At 42.7% G+C, this 16613-nt stretch overlaps 1 protein-coding gene across 2 annotated transcripts in view; it reads right to left on the reverse strand.

Annotated features, from left to right (window-relative positions):
- The window catches only part of LOC146550522 (SLIT-ROBO Rho GTPase-activating protein 3-like), a 31337-nt gene extending 15063 nt beyond the window's left edge, over positions 1-16274 (reverse strand). The window contains exons 1-13 of one of the 2 annotated variants that reach the window (XM_085259083.1): positions 16028-16274; positions 6991-7348; positions 4997-5168; positions 4724-4886; positions 3851-3913; positions 3582-3755; positions 3257-3385; positions 2855-3076; positions 2344-2445; positions 2016-2201; positions 1792-1876; positions 1342-1369; positions 1013-1109 (exon numbers count right to left, since the gene is read on the reverse strand). In XM_085259083.1, coding sequence (XP_085115209.1) covers positions 1013-1109; positions 1342-1369; positions 1792-1876; positions 2016-2201; positions 2344-2445; positions 2855-3076; positions 3257-3385; positions 3582-3755; positions 3851-3913; positions 4724-4886; positions 4997-5168; positions 6991-7060 — 1491 coding nt within the window. In that variant the 5' untranslated portion in view covers positions 7061-7348; positions 16028-16274. Of the gene's footprint in view, positions 1-470; positions 499-1012; positions 1110-1341; positions 1370-1791; positions 1877-2015; positions 2202-2343; positions 2446-2854; positions 3077-3256; positions 3386-3581; positions 3756-3850; positions 3914-4723; positions 4887-4996; positions 5169-6990; positions 7349-16027 lie in introns of both variants that reach the window. The other variant, XM_085259084.1, reaches the window with a different exon arrangement.
- Positions 16275-16613: the final 339 nt, after the last annotated feature.

The raw sequence follows: 16613 nt of genomic DNA on the forward strand, positions 1-16613 counted from the left end.
ATATTGTACACAGAAAAAAAAAATCTGTATTATATAGTACAACTATAGGTGTAATGTAAATAAATAAAAACCCAGCAACTTCTATGACTTTCAGCTGTTGTACTGTATGTAAACATGCAAATGGTTAGATTAAGAGTATTTCACCAGTTTTTCAGGGCCTCAGTAGATTAAACATTTACGGTGCGTGTTGCTGAGGCCAGGCTCCCAGTGTCAATTCTATTTCTATAGCACATTCTATCGTAAAAGGTTGAGCAAAGTGCTTTACAAGTTGGCTAATGAACATGAGAGACCCAGACTGAAGGGGGAATACTGCATACACATTTCATAAAAAGAGCTTTACACCTGCTGCTAAAACTTCCCTGAAAAAAGCTGCACTGGACACGACTTAGACATGGTGACTGCTTTTTTGTGGTAAACAGTCCCAAGTCTGCATGCACTGCATAAGCAGTCACACAGACGGTGCTGAGTACCTGTGTCCGAGACATTCGCCTTCTTCTTCTGCACCAAGCCAAACACAGCAGAGCGGGGACACAGAAAAAGCAGATTAGAAGAGAAGGGAGAGGGGACAATAAGGGGAATAAAGATTTAGAGGCAGTGGGAAGAGGCACACATAAGCATACGCGCACGCACACATACGCTCATGTACACACACACTGAATAGAGGAGTCGAGAGGAGGCAGCAAAGAGGCCAGTGCATTTTAATCCTTTCACAAGAGAGAGAGGAGGAGATAAAAGGGGGAATGGATTGAAAGGAGAGAAAGCCAGCAGTAAGCCATAAGCATGACCATACACACGAAGGCAGCAGTAACTACACTGGAGGGGGCAAGGGGGGTGGGGGGCTGTCATTGTGCGCATGTGCTGCAAGAACCCTCAACAATCCCCAATTCTTCTGCATCAATGTGGCAGGTTTTCATTTGGAAGGTTTGAACAGCAGCGCAGCAAACAATACAAGACAAGTAAAAACAAATGAAGAGCGGATTTGGTTTTCTGTGTGAATGAATGTGAGTGTTACCTCTATGTAGGACAGTATGTCTGTATTGAAGAGTGTGTGGCAGAATTGGGAAACAGGTCTGGACTTCCGAACGCGCACTGACCGAGCACATTGCATTCTGGGAAATATAATAGATAAAATGCATGATCCCATAGTGACAGTCAAGATGTAGTATTGTTGATAACTGCAAAGTCAGGTGTCCGCCCCTCTAGAAATAGATTCGTATACATCATGGAAAAAGCAATTTTGGTTTAAATTTAGCCCATCACTGTCCTCTCTCCATGTCCTCTGTACTCTCTCCATTTCAGTCACACTGATTTATTCTCAGCTCTTATATACAGTCTGTTTACCTGGAAGGGTCGCTGTCAACAGCTTCAGCTGGAAGACAGAAACAGAAAATATGTGAAAGAGTGACATCATGGCTATGTCCATCTTTTGTATACAGTCTATAACTTTGGAGAGCGTGAGGACATCTCTCGTAACATATGTATATGTGTGTGTATGACAGAGTTCAGTGCAATGCACAGTATCAGAATCTGAGACTACCACTGATGCAGTCTTATTATACTTGGCCTGTTGTAGCTGCTCTAAATGTTACTGTGGAGCATGTACAGTCATGCTTTCTTTCTGTTTTATTTTTAACAGGTTTTTTCATATGAGTGACAAAACCTGCAAGATGCTCATTAAGCCAAGAGGCAGTTTGTGGCCATGTTGGAATTTGGTTAATGTATGTGGATATTTTGCAGACATAATCAAAGGCAACACTGGAACAAACTGCATTAAATCCATCCTCCTTGTACCTTTCTGTATGGCATCTTGTAGGATATCATGTTTGGCTTGAAGTTTGGAGGCCAGAGAGCTGCTGGTAAGGAACTCTTTCACTTTCTAAGATGAAAAAAAGAAAGAAATAGTGAATAAATCAAAAACAGTTGATCATTTTTATCTGTGTTTGGAAAAAAAAGCCACTGCTCATTTAAACTGCTATCAGGAAACTCCTGTCAATCATGTCAATTCATTAACTCACTGTGAAGTAGTAGGTCTCTGTCTCCTGTTGATTGGCTCGACGCTTGGCAAGGGTAAGTTTTGGAAGGGTGCCTCCACCGGGCGGCTCGTGTGATAGGTTGCTGGGCACATCGGGGGAGGGGTTACAGTCGCTGTCGCACATAGTGTCCAGAAGGGCTGCGAGTGTGGCTTTAAGCGTTTTACTGATCTGAGAAAGGCAAAAAAAAAGGCGATTTGTGGGTTTAGCTGCTCCGAGTTCAAGGTTTAAGGCTCATGTTGCAAAGCTCCACCCTGGCTAACGCAGTGTCAGACAGACCATTAAGGAAACAGGCAGAAAACAAATAGCTGACCTCCTCTGTTTCCAAGGTAACGGCAGCAAGTCGAGACTGAAGTTGCTGGAACCTGGTCTCCAACTCGTACCTCACCTGGCTCTCCGCACTGACCTCGCACACCTGAAATGCACAAGAGATATAAAACTAATGTCAAATAAGGTATAGTAAAAGAAAAGTGGTGCTGATCTCAGCAAACATTCAGGTATATTTTGACCAGTGAAATCACACAGCACTAGGAAATGAAAACTTGTAACTTGTATTGTTTTTAAGATGTTAGGGGAGCATTTTAGCCTTTATTTCATGGGACTGCTCAGAGAGAGTAGAAAGAGAGAGAGGCGAATGAAATAAAGGAAATGGTAGAACCCTGTGTATAGGTCTGTTATTAACACATAGGTCACCTATAATAAATGAACCTTACCTTATCTTAAATGGATGTGGCTGTTCTTGCATTTATACTTAGACTTTCACACATTTTATTGAACACTTTGAGCTGGGTCATACAGCTCTACCAGAGGTACGGTAGCTTCACCTGGTCTCCTTCATGTGGGTGGTAGTTGAATCTGAAAGGAAGGCAGAAGGCGGCGTCATGTTGCTGCAGCAATGCATCTCTGTCTCCGCTCTGGTCCAGCGATGTCACCGCAGTCTCCAACTGCTTAAGCCCCGTCTCCTCAGTCTTTTGGATGCGCCACCTGCTGGCCAGGTAGCATTTCATCACTCTCTCCACAGACAGATGGAAACCAAGGTCACAGCACTGGCAGGAGAGAGGGAGAAGAAATGAAGGGTGTAAGAAAAGCGTGAGAAAATGTGGATGAATGTGCATTCAAACTATTGTTTTTCTTCTCCCTGTGACAACTTTCATTTATTATTCTGCTGAGGTGTGTCATAAATGCATGAACATACAATCACCCGACACAAAGTGCATGTTTCTTACGTCGATGAGGGTGCTGACATCCTGCAGGTAGTACTTGTTCATGGCAGCATTTGCTCCTGCTAGATTCAGCAGGTAGTCATTACGAGCCTTGGTACACTTCAGCTGGGTCTCCTGCACTCTGCCATGCCTCTGCGTGTGCATACACAAACATAAAAAGTAAGAAAGAGAATTAGCACGAATAACAACTTGAAACCACATCTAGTGATAAATATCCGGATGTACAGTACTCAAGTATCTGGCACTTGAATACAGGAAGTGGTTTGCTTTGTGAGAAACATATTAAGACTGCTGTTGTTCTTTGTCGTTCACAGAAATACAGGCTCACCTTCTCCATCAGTCTTTCCATCTTCTTAACAGAGCTTCGCCTTTGCCCTCCCAGCTGTCCGGGGCCCAGTTCGGCTGACTTGCCGGTGTGTCTCTCCTCCAACCGCTCGGCTTCCTTCAGTTTCCCCTCAGCTATTAGGCAGTCGGTGTGGTACTGGTTATATGTCTTCAGAGCCTTCATCAATAGCACAAACCCATGTCAACATGCTAGTCTCAGTGACTGTAGTATTTTGTCTTGTTACACTCAGGACGGCTGTATAATGTGCTCACCGTCTGCAGTTCAGTGGTAACCTTCAGCAGCTCATCTTGCATCTGGATTCCAACTTCTTTGCTCTGAAATAAAGACAAAATATATAAAAATGGCTTCCTGTTGCCCACCAATGCAATATGCCCTTTACACTTTAAAGGCCTGTTACACTAAGTCTCCTAGTACAGGTAAGAGTACTAGAAATAGTACTAGCAGCTAAACGCTAGAATTAGGGTACCATTAGGAGTGAAAAGGGTGAAAAACATGGAACCTTTAAATTTGAGTCTGTGGGAATTTAGGACCTTCAGAGCTTGACAGCATTAAAACCTGGAGGTTTATTAAATATGATTTAGTTATTCTGTCTTGGTAAAATTATCTCTTCACTTCATATTGTTTCCATAGTATTACTTTGATCTGTAGCAGTAATTCATTTAATACAGTGCTGAAAGTGATATTAGAAAAACTAAAAGAGTTCCTCTGCTTGATGTCGGGCCAGACAAAACCTCTTAGCTCCTCTGACATGTCTGTAGTGGCTTAATTAAGATTCTGCTCACATTTCAACCACAAGAAGGTACGGAGAGCATGTCTGACATCCAGTAATTTGAACAAGATGAGTCTGTGTAATGTTTTTTTAAGTGAATGAGGCCCAGCGTTACCAAGACAAATTAGGATCTATATTAAAGCCGTCACTGTATTTGGTATTTGTCAAAGCTGCAAGTTCATATCTGGGAGCCTGCTCAGTTTTAAAGGAGTCATTTTAGAGTAAAGTAAAAGAAGTAAAATCATCTTTTTATTTGAAAAAAATAAATGATTGGCTTGTTTTGGAGTAGAAGGACTCTCCCTCTACCTTTTGCTGCTTTTCATACATGTGACCTTACACTATAACATCCTCTCACCCGTTTGTGCAGGCGATGTGTGTCCTCTGTACCATGTGCCAGCCTTTGTGTGAGCGTGTTGCAGCAGGTGTCACCCAGTGCTGCATGTTCCCGGCTCTCCAGACGGGTCTGAGTCAGCAGAACAGACCAGACCTGACACACGGACTGACCCCACTGCTCCTTCCTGTACAGTAACAGAGATGCGCACCAAGATTATGGCACGATCACGCACGTCAGACCCATGAGAGGAACAGAAAAGACCCAAATGTATAAACACAACTGATGCAGCCTTACTTTTTTGTTTTATGAGTAAACCTCTCTGTGAGTTTGTCAAGGGCCCGTGCATATTCAGACTCGATGTCACCCCGACGGCGGAGAAACTCAGACAGGTCTGAGAGCTGCTGCTGTTTCACCTCCACCTGGGAGTCTAAAATCTTTATCTGGTCTGTCAGCTGGGCCCGCAGGTCTGAGATGCGAGGGAGATGGAGACAGGGGAGACAAAAAATAGATTAGACACCGAAGTAAACACATGCTCACAACCTCTAACAATCACAGCAAATGTAATTACCTGCTCAGCCAGTGCATAAAATACAGTATGTGCCTGATGTCCAACTGAATCACTAAATAAAGGTTTGGAAACGAACTTTAAAATAACATAAGCACAGGAAAATAAATAAGGATTATGATTTTTATAACTGATTCAAAAGCTACTATAGAGTATTGTATAGGTTGTTTTCAGTGTTTTTTTCTTTAATTTTGTTTATTTAAAGCGTTAGAAAGCAACACAGTTTATCTTCCCTGTGTGTGTTTAATAACATTTGGATTATTAACAAAAATTAAAATGTGGATAATTGCACAACCCTATTCGGGGCATCTGTCTTCACTGACATTATAAATAGAAAAAAATACTGAATAAGGAGTTTGTGACTTATATTGACTTATTATTGCTACACGCACTCAGACACTTTATCAGGTGCAACCTCTCGCTTACCTAAATATCCAATCAGCCACTCAGAAAGCAGCAACTCACTGCACTGAGGCATGAAGATGCAGACAATATGAGTATCTGAAGTTCAAACATGAGCATCAGGATGAGGACTTAAACCAGATTAAAACAGTGTTTACAGTCTTAAAAGGTGTTCTCACAAGGGCCAATCAGCTCAAACTTTTCATGTTTAAGGACATTTTGTACATTTGTAAGTATTTTTTTTTACTTTTAATTGCAAAGAATGAGAGTACGTCTACCACCACCACTCAAAGACAGGCATCCCCAGACACCAATAACAGAGGACAGGAAAAATAAAAACCCCTATCACAACGGCTCCTGAAGTACAAGCTGGAGACACACTGTATCTCTGCACATTTGGAAATAATGCACGCACATTCACCATTAGTATATGAATCATTTCACTGGAATTCTTTCCCTCTAACTCAGATAGAGGATCAATAATAATTCATGTCTTATGATCAGGTTTATAAAACGCAGCCAGTGGTGTGACCGATACAGCTGTTTGACTACCCCTGTAATGTGATAGTGATATACTAATTGTTATAATCATATCGATATGTATTACACACTAGCTTGTATGCAAACCCAACTAAAGCAGTAGCACAGCGACCCAGTGCTGCTCTTTGCTCTAAAAAGGCTAATACAAACATCCTTCTCTCAGAAAACACCACCTTCGCTTGGCTCTTTCACCTCACCCCCTGCCCCTCTACCCCCACCCTCTCATTGCTCATCCCTCTACTCCGCCCGCTCCTTCTTTCCCCTCTTTACTCTTTTTCCTCTGTCTTTGTGTGAGTACACAGCCCGGGGCTGACTGGATGTGAGGAGACAGCATCACTAATACTAGCTATAAATACACCCTTGTAGTACAGTACACAGAGCCAGGCAGCCACGGCATGAAGCCTCCAAATCACGACGCACACATGTGCACACACAAACACACAAAAACATGCTGGTGTCACGAGAAAACCTCATTACGCCAGCACTGGTCATTTTTGCTGTTGTTTTGTTTTCACTTACACAAAAATGATTTGCTTCTTTCTAGGCAAGCTTTTCTGCTCTCCTCCCTTTACTCTGCACGGAGCTTAGGTTTGAGTACGCACACATATGTTCAGATACTGTGTGTGTTATGTATATTTGTGTGGGTGTGTGTGGATGACTGCGCAGTGCACACATTCATGCATGACTGCCCGTGTGCTGTCTTGTGTGCAGTCATGTGTGCAGGCAAACGCACATGTACAAACGCAAGCGTATACACGGAGACAAGCGCATGCATATTCACCTTTCATCTGCGATTCATACTCAGCCAGGCTCCCCTTCTCCCGCCTCAGCTTTCCGTGTGAAGTCATCATCTTCGATCCCCTGGCCCTCGTCTGTCACTGAGACGCTCCTTCCCGATAGCTTCTCGGAGTCTCGCTGTCCTTCCCTCTTTCTGAAACCTTGTAACCTCAGCTTCTGCTCTTGATCAGTAGCCTGTGACCTTTCACCCTTGACCCCTTGGCCTCACTGCTCTACAGCTGAGTGCAGTGCATCGGCATCAGTGTTGATTGGCTGCTCTTGGCGGGGATGTGAGTCAGGTCGATGCGTCCATGGAATCCCCTGGGTTTCCGATGTGAGCGGTGATCCATAGGTGAGCTGGCCTGAGCAGCGGGCAGGGGAGAAAAAAAAAGATAGAAGTACAATGAGATTGGATATGGATGAGGAAAAAGGCAGCAGGAACAGATTTACGGAGGCCGCAATGAGAGAGTGAACGAATGAGAGGAAGTGGACACATGGGGGCAGGGTGACAAGACAGAAAGGGACAGCGACACCAGAGATGGAGATATAATAGGAGGGGTGGAGAGACAAGGGTGGTGCAGAGAAGGGACAGTAAGAGGGCAGAGTGATGGGGATGTGAAGGATTAAGGACTGGGGTGGGAGGGAGATGAGAGATGATGAGTAACACCAATAATGAAGGACAGTCGTAGCCTCGTAGGTTGGTTGTTGGGGATGTCCGTGAAGGTAATAGGCAAGGAAATACCTCCAGTGATTCAGTGATTTTTCTTTTCTTTTCCAGAAGCACATATATATGAATGCTGGTTAGAGAACAACCACACACTGGTCTATGTTTTTGTTTTTTCAATCACTGGTGGTTTGCTGATCTATTAATGACTTGTCATTCTTGGTTTGAGGGTTGGTTTGTGTTAAGAGGTGACCCCACTAACACAGCAAAGTCAGTGTATGTGCTACTCAGGCTGAGAAGAACATCAACCATCAGGTAAAAGACATAAAAATCTGTTGTGAGATCCCCTAATTCTGCTCCTCAACTTTAATCCGAGACAACTTTATTTATGAAGCACTATAGAGAACATTAGTTCAAGTTATACCCATTATAGTATTGTATACTTGTTATACCCATCTACAGGCATTGGTGAAACAAGAGGCCACCTTCAAGATGAAAAGGGATGCTAACATGTAAGAGACAAAAAACTGCAGTTCCTAAAAATGGCCAGTAGAGGCCGACTTCAGAAGTGAGTCAATTCCCATTTTAAATTTCCCAACAGTTGGGCATTATTCACAGTCTCCTCTGAAAAAGCAAGTACACACTTACTGCTTCCATAGGAATTAAGCGTAACTTATGGGTAACTACTTAAGAGTGAGTAGCAGCCAGGTAGTGATAATCAAATGTACTTCATTAATTGATCAGTAGCCTGCTTGAGCACCTCTATAAAACCAGACGTTCTGGCAGTTTTCTGGTCCAGAGCATCCAGGTGTGTGTTCACACAATGTCACAATCTTCCCAGGAGTGGGTAGTCCAATAAATCCAACTCAAGGTCAGACTGTGCAGAGCTCACACAAACTGCAAAAAACCCAAGAGTCACATCTCAGACAGTACAGGCATCAGACAGCATGTTAAATGAGAGTGCATGGAAACACAGCCTAGGTTTACAAAGTTGTATCTGAGCAAACAACATGACGAAACCACAAGACTTCTGTAATAACCTTTTCTGGACAGACCAGACCAAACTGGAGATGACTGGTCACAAAGCACAGCAACAACCAAACACAGCTTAACAGCGCAAACACCTCATCTCAGACATTGCTTATGAGTGAAAACGTAGCGCTTCCAGTCGATTTTAAGTGGAAACTCTGAGAATAGCCTGTTCCAGACAACATTATGTGTTCAGCATAAGTTACCGTGGTGATTTAGCCGGATGAAAAAGTTAGCCACTTCTCGGACACGGAAAACTTTGACATAGCTAAAGCTCGACTGAAACTGGGTGATGCAACAGGACAATGATCCCAGCTAATCTAGAAAAGAATAGCAGAAAAAGAAAAGAAATAAGGGGCTATCATCCTGGCTAGTGGCATTTCTGAAACAGCTGCAATTATGCACTAATAAACTATGTTTAACCTACTAGCATTTCTGACGCAGACGAACAAGAGCAGCAACATACAAATGTCCCGACGTGCACATCCCCAGCCTAAATATAGTTACTACTTCTTCCAAAATACTAAGACAGCGCTCTGACTTTGGGGTTTCATAAAAGGACTTCATGAAACAACAGTGGCTACATCCATCACATATATACAGTCTATGTTTGCTAATGATTTCTACTGTGCAAACAGGTGGTGTCTATTCCCTACCTCAGTGTATTCAGTTAGTGGGCAGGTTTTTCATTGGTTGAACCTCGTAATATCACACTGGGTTGGGTTTTAAAAATGGCTACAAGCTGATTTCTCCAACACAGAATAACCTTTTAAGCTTGGTAACTGGGTGAGGTTTTTTTTTTTTACTTAAATCATCTTCTGGTCTAGTGCTCTTAATATTTAAACATTTTTACCATTCACTGTGTAATATAAGGTCTGGTTATCTTTTGTTTGTAGTCAAATCATAGTGCTGTGACGTGTCATGTTCACAAGTTCACAATGTAAATATATTGTGCCTATGCATAACTAAACATACAGAGAAGAGAAGCCAACAGGAAAGAGACCGGGAGAAAATAACATATTTAGAGAATGCAAAGTGCGCTTGATTTTCTGTACTTTGAGGACGACTTTCAAGTCCTTCGAGGCTGTCAATGAAAATCAGTTTCTTACTCATCTCTCACTTTTAACTTCAACACACATGCAAGGAAGCACACACACACCCATATATACAGAGGCAGCTTCACCCCCCACATCCTGTGTCAGTTTCTCAACAGGTTTCAGAACCCTGTGAAGGATACAAAAAAAAAATCCTTCAGTGGAAATTGTTCCTCAATCCGCCACAAGCAATCAATTGTGTTCAGTTCACAAAAGTAACTGAAGTTAAAAGACACCAGGTGGTTTAATGCAGTTTCATTTATACTGTAAAGTTAATACTGTTGATGCAGGTAGATTGTACAGCAGTACGGCACACTCAAGGAGATAAAAAACAAACAAGAAAGCTGGCCTGGCATCTCTTCAATGCCATCTTAACAACTGTTGTCAGACCTGTGCTTTCATTTCCTCCAAAAACAGTGCACTGAATGTGATCCAGACATAGTCAGTCATGGTTTCAAGTGGAGAGTAAATCTGGAAGCAGAGCGAGCGAACGCGAAGAGAAAATCTGCAAATGAGACTCCAAGGGTCCCGAGACCTCTGGAGGCACAGGAAGCCTTCATCAGCGTGCGACCTTAATCTGCACAGAACAAAGCCACTGTAAATGATCTGAGGAGAGAGGAGGGGATTTGAGGGATTCAGCAAAAGACGAGGGAAAACAGTGGGGGTGGGTGGGTGGCGGCCGGGACAGAGAGACAGAGGTTAGAGGGGACCAGTGTTTCATACTTAAAGTCAAGGTCACTGAATGAAAGAGGTCACGTGGTGCACGTGGTGAATATAAAGCAGACTGACGACAGGGCAGGATAAATGTGGTAGCGTGTCTTAGAGCTTTACTGACATCCAGGGGGTTTCCTGCTAATGTCAGTTAAAGGAAAAAAGAAAAAGGGACACTAAGCAGAATCAATACAAGGATGATATTGTGTTAGATGTTATGCTGATACTGCACGGGGATTTCCTGACACTACTGTTAGCCAGCAACGATTTGCTATGTTGACCGTGTTAATGTGCAGAACTTTATGTTGTGCTGTCTAATTGCAAATTGTAAGACTTCTCACAGCTGCCTCGGAGGAAAACTATCCCAAAACCCCCTGAACTCAGGACATAGCCAAACCGTAAAAACAAACAAAAAAAATCATAAAAACAAGTAAGGAAACATATGGGTGTCAGCCAGCGGGACCCTCGGCCAGATGATCTAACTTCCCGAAAAGCTGACTTTTGGGAACTATTAGGCTTCCGCTCAACAGCACTGCAGACACAGGTGCTGAAGCAGCTTCGTCACCACAGATGAATGTTGAAAATCATGAATGCATGATCATGCTAATGTATGCTCTAGCTGTGCATTGACTGATGTGAAAGCCCAAGTCAGACAGAGTCAGGTGTGACACCGATCAATTGACGTGCTGATTGGAGAGCCTCTTTTAGATGCAATCAGGACCTGGGACAGGATGGAGCTGGTTGCAGCTTATACTGCAGGAGGAGTGAGTAGGATAAACATCAGCTAACAAAAATGTTACATTACATGGCTTACAAAAAAAAAAAGAAAAGTATAGACCCATACTGTGTCTGGCACGTCATATTATTGTACAATGTGCAATGTAAAAAAAGCATACTGATGAAACAGAATTTGCATAAATGATCAACAATCTGGACCTGTGGATGGAAAAATATAGCTGCATCATGTATTTTTAAGCATATATTGTTCCACACATAGGGAGGTAACCTAAATGAGGGATCACACCTTCGGCCAATTCTGTTTACTAATCATGATAAGTACTTCTCAGGACATGATCATAAATGTTTAATGGTCTAGAGGAAACCCTGATGATGTAATCAGAGTTATCTAAAGAGTAAGTGCATGCCACACATCGTGGATGTGAAATTAAAAAATAAATAAAACTTCTGTAGTGGGCAGAAAGAGACTGAATAAAACCCGCTGTCCAGTCATGATATGGTTCATGAAGAGCTTTCTCATATAACCAGCTGAATGTGTAGATATCTTAGAAGTTGGCTGCTTCCGTTTTGACTGCTGTTTCTAAAAGTCGTCTGGTTTGAGTATCCCAGTTTTGTGAAAATGCAACACTGACTTTCTGTAGTAACTCTTACAGTGAGTTTTTGTAGCCTTTTTTTTTTTTAATTTTCACCTCTGTGACTACAAATCACAGCTGGAGATTGACACATGCTAAAAGCCAACAGCAACTTCAACAGGTTTTACATTTAACCAAAGTAGATGAACTGAAAACTACACTTCCTTTATTGTCCACTTGATGCTGGCTCCAAAACTGAGTCACGTCCCATTTGCTCCATTGTTAAAATGTCCAGCTTAAGCCTAGATTAAAAACAAAACAAAAGTTTTGCCTTCATCGTTAACCAAGGTATGGTGGACAATGTTACCCATACTAGTGAGCTGTAAAATTAGAAATGCGTCTACTTTTGCTGGCAGGTTGCTTGACCTCTGCTGATTCCTGAACTCAACCAGCCTCAACCATGTTTGTGTTGTTTAGGGCTGCCACAAACGATTATTTTGATAGTCGACTAGTCACCGATTATTTTTGCGATTAGTCGACTAATCAGATCATCATCCATTGGACGTAAAACGTACAGCTTATTGCACCAGCAGCATCTGCTCTTATATAACTATCATTAGCTTACAGCTTTAAGTGTTTAAAGTATGTGCTAACTAAAAATAAAGACAAGATGATAGTTTGTTTCAGTGAAGTTTAATAAACTCCTTGCTATCTAAAATATAACAGGACACCGGAGTAGATTCTCCAGCATCTCACACTTCTGATAATCAGTTGTCTGCTTGACGTTTATTCAGCTGTGTAAAAACTAGAACTTTAATCTCAGCCAAACAGATTTACTCAGGAACAAATAAAATACTAAAAGAAAAAAAAAGCCAAACAATAACATTTTTAAGTTATCTAAGTGACTCATATGTTTAACCTGAGTAGCGAAAGACGGCGGTGGGTTTGAAAACGATTTGCCGGGAGTCCGGTGTTCTCACGGCTCTAGTTAGCCTAGCCCCCGGCTAGCTATCGAGCTAGGGGGTAACAGACGTCTCCGAAAACGTCGGAGCGCTTTTGAAAATATGCGGTGTCTTGATAAACTGAGCAGATATTTGAGGTTTCCACAGCTACATTCCCGCCTGAAAATATGTTAAACGTTTATTTTGTGACCCAGAAAGAATAATAAGAGTAATATTAAAACTAACTAGCTGCCGCCATTGTTGGAAACTGAGCTGGGCCGCGCTATGAATTCTGGGACACAGCTTCTTCTTCGGGGTTTAACGGCAGCTGGCATCCTTGTACATGCAGTGCTGCCATCTTCTGTTTCAATCCGTTATTACACTCTTAAATCCTACTACATATTCCTGCGTCTTTTGTGATCTTACAAAGCTTCAAACGACGCGTCGACTATTAAATCAGTCGTCGACGATTTTGATAGTCGACGTAATCGTGACTAGTCGACTAATCGTGGCAGCCCTAGTGTTGTTGGTGCCACTTGGCGGATTTTTAAAGAAAATTATCTGATCAATAATATGGCCTGCTGTGTGGTGCGGAGTTTCTTGCCCAAAAAGTTAATGATTCAGTTTTAGTGAGTGAAATCCTACGTAGCATTAATTAGCAGGTTTACAACCTGATGCACCTTGCTAAGCTTGCTAGCATTAACTAATAACTTAGCACTTAGAACTCCCTTCCAGATATGGTTATATGGATCTACAAAATCCCCCCGCACAGCACAGCAGAAGGTAAAATGCTAACGTTGAGGTTTCAAGCTACGGAGTCTAAAACCCAAGTGATGATATTGTGGCTACATCCATCTTTGATATACAGTTTTTTTGCTTAGACTCTACAAAAGAACAGTATTAGTGAATGGCTGAGTGTGACTTGCAGTGTAAAATGATTTGAGTCATCAAGATAACTAGAAAGGTAGTGGGTATCAACCGACTTTCAACTGCTGGAAGTTACCTTATTTGTCAGCCAACTGGCTGCATGACGGTAATTCTGAAACCACAGTATACAGCCAACGTGACTGCATCACAACAAAAGGTAGCACAAACTCATACCGACTCCAGGCCCATAACTTATTAAGAATCTGCCATGAGATTTAGGACGCTATATTCGCCATGCAAAGTAGCCAAAATCCAGGTTTGTTTGCTTCTTGCCAGAGTTTCTATACACTCCTGTGTACCCTGTGAAGTGCTGCTTGTGCAGAAACTTCCACAGCAAACAGGAAACTGCATAATAGTATGCTACCACAGGTTTTTTTCCTCTCACAACCATCTGTAGAGAATTACTCTGTTACCTGAAAATATCACCAAATCTTTTTAGCAGCAGCTTAATCCTGGCTCGCGTCACTGCCAAAAACACACAGCACAGGGTCAGCTAGTTTCAAGGTGGTAGAGGAGAACCACACGGAATTCATCCCATAAAAGAAAGTGCGGCCAGCAGTCCACTAAGTACCGGCACAGAGCAAAAAGATTTACATTTGCAAAAGGACATACATTTTTTCTGGCAGTAGCACAGTAGCCATATTATACACATGGCAGGCGCCTTTTAGATTCTGGCATGATACCTAATTGCAAAAGCACGGAGAGTTGACTTTAATGCAGAAGATCATTTACAGGCAATGTTTGTGGAATGCATACCTGTAGATCCCGTCAGATATCAAAAAAAAAAAAAAGGTGAAATGAAACAGTTGGGCAGTGTGAGGGGGTGGAAGGCTGTCAGGCCACATCCGCTCCTCAGGCACAGCTGAAACTGCCTGAGCACAGCGCTGAAACCTTCTCTAAGTGAGATAATTAATCAGCGCTTTAGGTTTAGTTCTACTGATATTTTTGCTCCTCGGGTCTACAGTACTGAAAGAGAAAATCTCACTGCTGTAATATGAAATCAGGGACATTTACACAAATATCTCCACTGCTACTAAATCTAACTACAGTTTTTTTAAGATATGCATATATATTAATAGTAAGCATATTTGAGGCCACTTTCCATTTCCATTGTTCTACATTTACGGAAACAAAACTACTTTTGACTCCACCATCTTTTAGCCAGACCTGCTATTACAAATTTGAAGTTATGGTCATAAAATAGTTATAAAGCAGGTCCACCCTACCTGACATACATTCACCTATATTGAATTGGTTACAGCATATGACTGCATCAATAGATAGAAAGTAAAATTACTGTTAAATTGTTCTGCATCCTTTGGGTTAAAATGACTGTGACCACATGTGGTTTCAAATTCTGTGGAAAAAGTGTCACGCCTGATTTCCTGTAATGTCACTTAAGTGTCCGGCACAGCTCATTGGCAAATCAACACATGAGGGAAGTGGAGTAGGTCAAAATTAGCACCACGTTATGCATGTGCAAGCACAGCAAACACGCTTGAAGCACACCACTGTCTGTGCAGTTGTTTTGATGCAGTGAAAGCAAGGACGCTCGTGTTGCCATCTGAGGTCAGGGATTTGCATCTTAGATCAGGCCAACCTGTGAGCCGGAAGGGCTACGATTTCAATCAACGTGAGAATTTCAAGTTTTATCGTGACAATGTCGCTCTCGAATCTGCTGCTCCTCCTGGGTTTAACTAAAGGTAAACTCATCAAATAAGAAAACAAAACACACCATTCGGCTTCCTACATAAGCTTTTGAGCTTGCTGTGTCTGTACTCGAGCTGCTGTCTTACATTACTATCACAATCTTTGTTGTTGCACTGTGAACCAACAGCACAAAGGGAGCGCTACTTTGCAGATGCCTCTGAGAAGCTTGTTTATCTGCGTGCCTTAATAACATAACATGAAAATAGCTGTGAACTCCTTATAGGTGAGAAGGCCAGCAGGTGGGATTTAAGGTTCCACAGCTCCATCAGCACTGGTGTTTTTTTGTTTTTAACAGTGGCTGTAAATCACCCCATATGGTCAAGGCACAGTGGCAGGGCTCCACACAATGGCCACATAAACACCTCAGCATAATTACACAAGCACGCAAACACACACACTCTCTCTCACACACACTCACACTCATATACAGAGCATCAACAGTGAAAATGGTGCACACTGTATTACATAATTGATACTCCTCTAACAGCCAGTAGCTCCATTTGTCCACTTACAAACCCCCCAAGAGGACACAGTGTCCATTTAAGACACCAAACTATATATAAACACACAGACACATTCACTTCAGTCACGCATGCACATGCTCACACACACAGGTTGTTTCTGGATTTATGAGCAGCATGGCAGCCGTACATACCTCACTTTGTGGTCCTCTTCGGTCTCTTTCTATGTGTTCCTCAGCTCTCCACCTCTCTTTACATCCTTCGCTCTCTTTCTACCACAGACACACACACACACATACACACACACAGACAGTGTGTTTGAATCTGACAGATTTCTCTCAGCTCAGTACTCTCCACCCTCTCTCTCTATTTCTCAGGGACACACACACACACACAAACTCGCTCACTCAAAAAACAGCCCTCCCTCTCTCCCGCCTTTCTTTCTTCCTTCCCTCTCCTGCCAAATAGCCTCTCCTCTCGCTCACTCACTCGCGCCAGAGCTGCCTCTCTCCTCCCCACTCTCCCTCTCCGCCATGCGAAGCAGCGCAAAAAGCCACGCCCCCGCGCTCTCTCCTCTCCTCTGGGCGGCTATAAATACCGCTGCTGCTATGAATATACCGTCTTTCTCCCTCAGCATCCCTCGCTCCTGCTCTCTCCCCCCTGCATCCATCCTTCCCCCTCACCTACACTGCACCACCCTTCAACCCCCACCAATCTTTTTCTAAATGTTTCCTAATGACCTTGTATTATTTTCCCTTGCAGCACACGACAGCATCCTTT

This window comes from Mchenga conophoros, linkage group LG20, assembly GCF_057382185.1.
Source record: "Mchenga conophoros isolate Kocher_MC1m ecotype Shallow Benthic linkage group LG20, M_conophoros_male_GT1.1, whole genome shotgun sequence".
NCBI classification, from domain to species: domain Eukaryota; kingdom Metazoa; phylum Chordata; class Actinopteri; order Cichliformes; family Cichlidae; genus Mchenga; species Mchenga conophoros.